The sequence below is a fragment of the Vespula vulgaris genome, chromosome 13 (assembly GCF_905475345.1).
Source record: "Vespula vulgaris chromosome 13, iyVesVulg1.1, whole genome shotgun sequence".
Lineage (NCBI taxonomy): Eukaryota > Metazoa > Arthropoda > Insecta > Hymenoptera > Vespidae > Vespula > Vespula vulgaris.
The window spans coordinates 2622768-2632892 of NC_066598.1; the positions used below are offsets into that span (position 1 = coordinate 2622768).

Below are 10125 nucleotides of genomic sequence, written 5' to 3' on the forward strand. Positions count from 1 at the left end.
GTTAGCAAAGTAATAGAAGTTGGTGACGTAGATTTTACGGATAGCGTGAGCTCATGAAGGATTATCCATAAGGAACTTGTGGAAAAGGAACGTGGAGAGGAAGACTTTGGAGTTTCTCGCGAGACGGCACGGATCGGATCGTTAAAAGCAAAGCTTTCTAATTTTCGAAGGCAAGCACCTCCTACCATGCAAACTCGCGTGTTTAAGCATCACCATAGAATTACCAATGCAACATACTTAGGAATCGGGAGATTTAACTGCAGGAAGATGCGAGAACGATGAAATAAATGCTTGAGACCGATGAAATGAGTGACCCTTTTCTATATCTTTCTATCTCTCTCTTTTTCTCTATCTCTCTTTCTCTATCTTACATTTTTTTCGAGGTTGCTGAAGAGTGACTTACAATAGAAATCGATTCAAGTACATTCAAAGTTCAAAAGGAAACATTTAATTCAATTAAAATTCCTAAATATTTCTAATCGTTCGTCTTTTCTTTTTCTTTTTTTTTCTTCTTTTTTCTTCTTTTTTTAATATAAAATTTCCCCTATTTTTTCTTTCTTCTCTTTTTTCTGTAATTTATCACAGCCTTTAAAATCCATTATCTTCTAATTGTAGATATAATACTTATATATAAAAAAATGTGTTTAATTAAATTTCCTAATTTAATCATCACTTAATCTCGTGTAAATCGTAACAAGAACGGTCACTAATAGAAAGATATTTTTTAAACGCTCTTCTTTCCATCCCACTCTCTATTTTACCTTTTAATTTCAATTAAACAAAAAAGAGAGAACGAATAGGAAATTTTTTGTTATTGAAGTTACAATGATTAAAGTTGTGTATATAAGTAATCTAAAAAAGAAAATTAAAAAAAAAAAAACAAAAAAATTTGAAAAACATTTCAATGGTGAAACGATATTTGTAATCATTTTGACAAAAACAATACACTAGAAATAAGAGAGATGAAAAACTTGACGGACCACATGCTTGCGATACGACGTTTCCTCGTCAAGAGGCAGGTGCTTCTTTCAAGTGGTACTATTCGATTTAACCGAGAACAATGGCTGGCATCACGAGCGAAACGGGTCTCAATAATGACGTTATCGATTCAAGCACGATCCACCTTGCGAGTATATAATTCGAATGATATAACGTTGTCCTTTTTTGACATTACTTGTCAAATTTTTTATCCGCTTTCTTCTACTTCTCATCTTTTTCTTCGTCTTATTTCTCATATTAATAAAAATATGAAAATATGAAAAACATATTTCTCAGTATACGAGCTAGTATATATATATATATATATATATATATATATATATATATGTATGTATGTATGTATGTATTTATGTATATATTACTTTTTTTTACTTTCGATCTTCCTCATTTTTATTATTAAATTCAACAAAGACATAAAATTATTTGTTTCTTTTCTTCTCTTTTTTCTTTTTCTTCCCCCTTATATTTTTCTATACTAATATCCTTATCTCCTCTCCCTCTCTCTCTTTCTCTTTTGCTCTTTAGTCCTTTCATTCCTTATTTCATTTTTCTTTCGACGTTGAAAGGAACAAGTTTTTCCATTTACAAAGCAACCCCACGTTTTTTCTCCTATGTCCCTCTGTCAAGAACTTTCCTATAGAACAAAAAAAGGATTTCTATAAAACCCAACATAAACCTACAATTGATCTACCATCGTCGCAGCGGATGTCCTTGCTTTTTTTCTTTTTGCTCTCTTCCTTTTCTTCTTCTGTTTCTTTTCTTTTTTTTTTTTTTTTAATTCAAACGAACGAGACCGAGCATTACTTGTTTCCTTTAAATACTATCGTAATAATTATTACGAACGATTCATTTATAACATTTTGACCAAGCTGCTCGTTGTAAATAACATGAGTTTTATTTTGAATAAATATATCAACTTTGAGAATTATAATCCATTTATAAATCATTCGTGAAAAAAGAAATAAATTCAAGCAAGATTTTTTTTCAAATTTATATAGATAGTAATTTCATTGGTATAATATGATTAGTGAATTTGTTTTTACAAATCGGTCGATTGAATATTCACGATATGAAGGCAAACGTTTCATCGAATATTCATGTAACTATGAATATTCACACAAAAAAGACCAATAAAAAGATAAAACAAAAACAAACATAAAAGATATATATATATATATATATATATATATATATATACACATAGGCACATAAAATAAAATTTATTTCCTGTAAAGAAAAAAAAGTCGTTTGTCTAAATCATTGGTAGTGTAAAAAAAAAGAATATATATATATATATTTTTTTTCTGATGAATTTATTTTCCATTCGTATGAAAATAATCGCTTAAAAACATTCTAACTCACTTTCAATGTCAAATCATTGACGTCATTTTCAAAGGGACAACCCTTATGGCTTCTCATGAAGACATATAATTTATGGGTCCGTGTAATAGAAGTTTCTCAATGGAAATTATAAGTTTAACATAGAATGATCAAGATGAGCAATCGATCATTATTTATCTTCGAAAGAAAAGATCGATCTTACTTTTCATTCGAATTAATTTCGACTTCTTGAGAATTTTAATCGATCCACGTCATAATTTACTTCTCGATTGAAACACTCGAATGCAGTTTTTTTTTTCCATCAAGATAAATCCAACTTTAAAGTTACAAATTAAAAGTAAGATCAATGTTTTACTTTCTATAAAAAAAGAAGAAACAAACAAATTAATGACGATAATTAAAATCCACATCCCTTTATTTTAAAGAATTAACATTTCAATCTACGTTAGATAGGGTTTTAATCGAACGATTTATCTTCACCTTCAAAGTTCAGTCTTAATAATAACAGATAATTTAAATAATTACTTTAAGATTTCCTGTCGAGATAATAAAATATAAATACATAAATTCATCAAACGGAACTCGTTCGATTTTATACATATGTATATCGTTAGTGTATCTAAATATATCTACCTGTGCCACGTGCTTAAGTGCGAAAACTCTTATGAATGGGAACACGAGCGTGGCCAAAAACTCGCGAGAGATTGCATCACTGAAAGCGAGAGACCGAGATTAATTGAACGTCATTGCCTTTAGACACTCTCGCGGTCCCTTTGTAAGCCCTTTTCGTGGGCTCAGACTTTCAGTATACTCGATGTGTCGTCGATCTCTCTCTCTCTCTCTATTCTCTTTGAAGATAATATTAGAGGGTTAATACTTATACCTTTTGCCACATATTCTTTTATACGTGCGACTGAATAAAGAGAAAAGAAAAGAAAAGAAAAGAAAAGAAAAAAAAGAAAAAGAAAATGTTTCCATCTTCCTTTCTCTCTACGCTGTAAAAAAATCAAACATTTAAAAAAGAATCCGTTCTATTCGATTGATTCGTACAAATCTATTACATTTTTTATTTCCTTTTTTCTTCTTTTCCTTATGGAAGAAAAAAAATTAAATAAAAAATTTTATGTTAAAAAGAAAAAAAAAGTGGAAAAAAGCTAACCCTAGACAAATTGGATAATTGCGAAGAAATATTACGAACTGTTAATGGTTATAATTTGCAGGATGCAGCGCAATTGTTGGAACATGTATGTGTGTATGTACAATATCATGAAATGAGAACCACTTGAGACACCAAGCATGATCTTAGATCTTGAGAAAGCAGAAGTAGCAGGCTCTGCCAGTATAACACTACTCGTAGGGTTTCTCCCTTTACGAAAGTTCTCTTCTTGTTCCCCCGTGTTGCATCATCGTCGTATGCCTATGAAGAGAGGGTGAATCCTACTTCTCATCTTATATATATATATATATATATGTATACACACACACACACACACACCCCTTAAAAGAAGACTTTACTCCCCCTCTCCCAATGGATTCCAATCTTCCTTGGACCTCTTTGATGTGGCCTGCCGATTCTCCAAGGGATTATTAACCGACCTCCAGTCGAACGAAATCCCTCGGAGACTCGTGAAAAAATGTTTTATCTTTCTTTCCATTCTTTCACGGTACGTCTAATCGTTCGGATTCTTTAACAAAATATTTATTAGAATATGTTATTTGACTTTAGTCAAGAGATAATGAACTTCCTCTTTGTTTCTGTCAGTCTTTTACGTACGTTCGTTATTCCATCTAAAATTAACGTTAACTCGAATAGACGATTCTAAGAAAAAGAATTAACTTCAACGTTACGTCGGTCCCTTAGATGGGATCATATCGACAGATAATTCATATTTATGAAATACTTTAATATGTACATTAAAAATCCTTGTCCCTTTTATTTTTCTCTTTTCTTTTTTCTTTTTTTCATCGATTTGTTGAACACAATAGAATGAATAATTTTTTTTGTTTTCTTTTTTTTTCGTAACCGATTAAATAGACCGAACCAATGACATAACGAGAAATTAGGTATAGTTGATGCTATCGTAGATGAGATCTGTAAGCGAGGGTGAATCGGATATTAATTTCGTGCTGCGTTTGACACGAACGCAGAGACGAAAATGACAGTTGAATCGGTTAGCACGAGAACACGACAAACTGATTTCACGCTCTACATCTGTTAACTCAACGTACCTACACGCACCACCGATTCTACGAGCTGATCCATTCTGAACTTCGCCACTTCACGACTCTACAACGCAAGTGGTTGTATTCGTCCTTTTCTTTTTTTTTCGTTTTCCTTCTTTCTCTCTCCTTCCACCTCTCTCACTCTTTCTGTCTATCTCTGTCTCTCTTTCAAATTAGCTCCTATTTCTTTTTACTTCGTCCTTTTTATTTATTCTCCTCGCGTGATAACGATTCGATCGACTGACATTACCCTTGAGTTGGCGTTCCAACTTGGCCACGTACACATTGCGAAACCTCGTTTCTTTTTCTTTCAAATTGACCTGGGTCGGCCAAGATCAACCAACAACTTTGACATTTCTCTGGAACTCGATCGTTACAAAACGTTACAAAAGAATAATGAAATTATCAAAAAGAAAAAAAAAGAAAAACGAAAAAGAAACAAATAAATAAAAATTAAAAATTAATAAAAATTAAAATTTTAACGTATTCGATATTTCTAATTTATTAAATATTTATGTAACACCCTATACACGCATGTCAGTATCTATTAAAGTATGATATATAAATAAGTTGTAAGATGTAAAAAGATTTGTCATACTTAAAAAACTAAGAAGTTTTAGTGAAGTTCTACTTGTGCTTCTTTAAGCTCCAAAGTGATTACGTCTTCATCCATGGATAAACGACAAAATCTGTTCGTCTCTTCGCGGTTCGTTCGACCAGACAAATTCTAAAAATTGCGTGGCTTTCAAAGATTCTAAGTTGGAGCTTCTTAATCGTATTAGTGTCGTCTATACGAAAATAACTAGGGATCTAAAAAAATACGATGTTTCGACTGAGCAAAGAAATTACTGACCGGTATTGTAGAGATAATAAATTTATATATTAACATTAATAATGTTCTGTTAATTATGAAAAAAGTCTATGGAATGAAAGTATAAAATGAATAAAACGTAACGAAACTTTGCAGTAGAATTTAAAAATTATATAGATTAAAAAAGGTAGGGAGAGAGAGAGAGAAAAGTTTTATGCAAACGAAGCGTCATTAGTGGTAAGTCTTTTCAACGCCACTGTACTTGTGCGTGTACTATTACGGTTACTCATTATTTCTTTAGATTAATAGATCGCTACGAATGAAAAATTTGAAAGGTTAGATGAAAGTTTTACCATTAAAAAATTCGTTCCATAATTTTTTAACATTCTAAAAAATATATATATATCAACTTTAACATTATTATACACGTGCTCCGAATCTTCAAAACGTTCAATAAACCGATTTAATCGATGTCTCATAAGATGTAACATCATCGATATTCCTTTTGATAGAAAATTCATTCAGGGATTCTAATCGAAAGAAGAAAGACTATATGTTTATAAATTCTTTATCGAAACTTTCTAACCTACTTAGAAGGATGCCTGTTTAGCTTTACGTTTTATTGGCGTTCCAACTTTATACCTACTTGACTCTCACACACACATATTTATATAGATACACATATACAATACATATTAAACCGTAGAAAGTATCATCCATCCTTCCTTCCTTCCTTCCTTCCTTACTTCCTCCAATCTATTTTCTTCTGCCATCTTAATTAGAAGAAAAGAAAGAAGAAAAAGAGGAAAAGAAAAAAATTGTTTTTTTAAACATTAGCATATAAAATAATCGTACCTCGGGTGATTCATCCGGTACTTTGCCCATCCAGCTGAGCGAGAGAATATTACAGTCGCACTTGGCGTTGTTATTCTTCTCAAAATGAAGATGCATGATCGTTTAGGTTCCTCTCTTCAGTCCGTCAAACGATATTAACACCAAAAACGATCCTTGACTTCGACCACCTTGATCTAACAGCGATGGACACGCTAGTCCAATGAAAAATCGAGCTTCCTCCTCTCATGACCGTTCAAGGATCCGCGATCGATAATCTCGTATGGTCACCCAGGAAACAGGCAACTCGAATTTTCTTTCTCTCTCTCTTTTTTCTTATGATGTATATATATTATATATATATGTATTTTATATATATATATGTATATATAAATTCTTATCAGCTGGCAAAACTGAGATTATCAAAAGACTAAACACTTCGTTACCATTCTTCGTTGAATCACGAAGTAATAGAAAAAAATATCAAATGTTTTCTCCCAAACACAATATTTCTTCTTCTCTTCTTTTAATATTTATCTATTTAACGTAGATTTAAACATCTTGGTTATCGTTGCAGTTTCACCTGCCGCCATTTTGCCGGCTGGAACCTCCGCCTTTCCGTTTTACCTCTTACTATCTATCTATACATTTCTCTCTTTCTCCCTATAAATACCAATAGACGACTCGATTTAGGCGCGAATTATGGGAATACGAGAGAGAAAGAGAGAGAGAGAGAGAGAAAGAGAGAGAGAGAGTGAGAGAAAAAGAGAGAGAGAAAGACAGAGACAGACAGACAGGCAGACAGACAGACAGACAGACAGACAGAAAGAAAGAGAGACACCAAGAGAGAGAGAAAGAGAGACCGTTTAAGAGTCTTCTTGAAGGGATAAAACAAAAAAGGAAATAATAGTAGATATATAGCGGATCTTGACGTTCTTATATCACGAAGCTTTCGATGGAAGCTTTCGACGCGAGTTTACACGTCCGACTGAGAAAGCTCGAGCTCGAAACGCACGAGACTTCGTATCCACCACCACCACTAGCACCACCACCACCACCAGCATCGCTACCACCACCTCCACCGCCTCCGCCTCCGCCTCTGCCTCCACCACTACTACTAATGTACTACTAATACATATCAACGAAAGCTACGATGTCGATTACGACTACGACGACGACGACTACGACAAATACGATAACAACGACGACTACGACAACTACGACAACTACGACGACTACGACGAGTACGACGAGTACGACGACTACGACGATGTGTCGTGTTCTACTGCCGTGTATTGATTGCCAGCAGCGCGAAACGTAGTCTCAACGGTACCTAGCCATACTAAATTCCCAGCTTTGAACTGTTCCTGACTTGAACTGATCTTGACGCTCCTGACGCCACTCTCCTGATATATCGCAAAATATATTTAACACGTTCGCATCCTATATACACATATACGTATACGTATGCATGCACGCACGCGCACGCACTTTTACTATGTTTAACGCTTTTATTATGTTTAAAAAATTCGTTCAACCTGTTTACATTTTTTAATCGACGATCTTTATCTTATTCATCGGGTACTGTTCCATCAATGGAATTCCACGATAAAAATAACTCCCAGCTAGCTTGATATACGTGTTCCGAAATACTTTTCGAATTATGCTTCAACATTTTCTTTCGGATTGTTTTATGTCTTCCACGTGTGTTTTTGCACGGGAAACGTCTAATAATATACTGCGAGATGTCTCTAATATTGTGATCAACTTTTGACAACGGAGATTGTATTGAAGCTTACGATGTCCTTGAAACGACTGAACTTTTCCGAAGAATAAAGCTCGAATATATTTATTCTATTATGTAACATTTCTTTTATCTCTCTCTTTCATTTCATATATATACATACATACACTCACACACACATATATGTGTGTGTCTGTGTCCCATAATATAAGTAGTCTGTATGAATTACGCTAGTATATGTAAAACGTAAACATGATTAAATATAATGTTAATATGGATATAATGTTCGAAGGCATTTAAATCACGTGGTATAATAAATGTCATTCATATTTGACCGCTTTTACCGCGCGATTTCTACTTTACTACTTTACCTACATGGAGTCGTAAGCTCATTCATAAATTCGAACAGAGATCTAGTGTATCGTAGTATTTTGAATTTTAATTGTCACCCGATAGATGTCATCTTAATATATGTCGTGTAGTAGCTCACGCGGTAAATACTAGGAGCGTGTAACATGCTATTATATTATTTGTGCTTACGAGTCAGTTACATGATAGCTTCAATTTTGAAAAATTCATTCTTTGTGAGAAAATACGATGGATTATAAAGAGGAACAACGAAATGAAATCGAGGCTTTGGAATCGATTTACTGTGGAGAATTGGAAAGTATGAGAATTTATATTTCTTTTGTAATAACCAATAATTTTGTTTTCCATTAAAATGATTATTTTTAGTAATCAAACTATTCTGTATTTTATATCGTATTTTATATTATAACTTCAATTAAACTGTATTATTTATAATATAAAATTAATATATTGACTTTATATATTTTTTCCTCTTTAGTCTTAAGTATAAAACCATTCTATTCATTTGCTATACCAATCAAGACAGAGGAATATGAAGCTGAAACAGATAATGGACTAAGCTGTAGATTAGAATTTACTTATACTTCAAAATACCCAGATGAACCCCTTGTAGTGTCTATTCAAGATCCAGAGAATTTTGAGAAAGGTAGCGGGGAGAAATTGAAAGAACATTTGGTCGAACAAATGAACGAAAATCTAGGAATGGTAATGGTCTTTACATTAGTTAGCGCAGCACAGGAATGGATGAATGTACAATGGGATAAAATCAAATTGCACAGAGAAGAGTCAGCTGCTTTGAAATTAAAAGAAGAGGAAGAAGCTGAAAGAGTATGCTAGGAAACATATGAGATGATTATAATCTATTCTTTTATCTAATCTTTTATCTAAAAGATATTATCTTTTATTTCAACAGAAAAGATTTGAAGGAACTAGAGTTACCGTAGAAACCTTTCTGAGTTGGAAGGAAAAATTTGACGAAGAAATGGGATATACCAAGAGAAGAGAAATGGCAGATCGAGAGGGAAAAAAATTAACTGGAAAAGAATTATTTATGACTGATAAAACTTTGGATCAATCTGACCTCAAATTCTTGGACGATGGTAAAAATTTTTTTGTTTCTTAATAAAACAATGTCGAATATTTTTATGATATATTCTTTTATATCAGTGGATGCAGTGAAGGTAGATGAAAGCTTATTTCAAAATTTGGATGATCTTGATTTGGAAGACGACGATGACGACGATCCCGATTTTGATCCTAACTCTTCTTATGAGAGTGCCTAAAGAAATGCAAACTCATTACTATTTATTAAGTGCTTATTGTCTTTTAAATGACCATCGAGAAGTTCGTACGACTTACTAAATGTTCGAACTTAAAATTAAAACATTAATATAATCGATATTTAATGAATTTTAAAAATTAAGTATCAAACTGAAGATATATGTTTAAGATAAATTTTTTCTAAAATGATCGGTGCTGTTCCCGTAATATATTCAACGGTTGATGTAAGGAAGAATTATTATAATTAACGATTAATATGAGAGAAAGACGGTTTGTCGAATGATCGAAATAATTTTTATAAGTATGTAAATAGACACTTTTGTTCATAAAATAGATCACGTAAAAGTTTTGTTTAGTAAATATTCGTTTATTTCATTTTTGAGATCCTATTCCTTAGCTTTCTTGTATTAGAGGTATTTTAGGTATACGATCGAAGACATCATCATATCGATATAAGGACTAACATTTAGGATATAACATTTATTTATAACGTCGAAACAAATAGTTTACGATCTTAATGAGCAAA

General features: G+C 32.5%; 2 protein-coding genes across 6 annotated transcripts in view; one reads left to right on the plus strand and one right to left on the minus strand.

Moving 5' to 3' along the window:
* Positions 1-7255, minus strand: part of LOC127068305 (tubby-related protein 4) — a 29397-nt gene extending 22142 nt beyond the window's left edge. For 2 of the 5 annotated variants that reach the window (XM_051004270.1, XM_051004266.1), the window contains exons 1-2: positions 7069-7255; positions 6230-6868 (exon numbers count right to left, since the gene is read on the minus strand). In XM_051004270.1, coding sequence (XP_050860227.1) covers positions 6230-6325 — 96 coding nt within the window. In that variant the 5' untranslated portion in view covers positions 6326-6868; positions 7069-7255. The remainder of the gene's footprint in view (positions 1-6229; positions 6869-7068) is intronic. The other 3 variants (XM_051004269.1, XM_051004267.1, XM_051004268.1) reach the window with 3 other exon arrangements.
* Positions 7256-8436: 1181 nt separating this feature from the next.
* LOC127068333 (RWD domain-containing protein 1) lies at positions 8437-9959 on the plus strand. The gene is made up of 4 exons (XM_051004366.1): positions 8437-8616; positions 8797-9146; positions 9232-9418; positions 9486-9959. The coding sequence occupies exons 1-4, from the start codon at positions 8547-8549 to the stop codon at positions 9599-9601; spliced, it is 723 nt and encodes a 240-aa protein (XP_050860323.1). The 5' UTR covers positions 8437-8546; the 3' UTR covers positions 9602-9959.
* Positions 9960-10125: the final 166 nt, after the last annotated feature.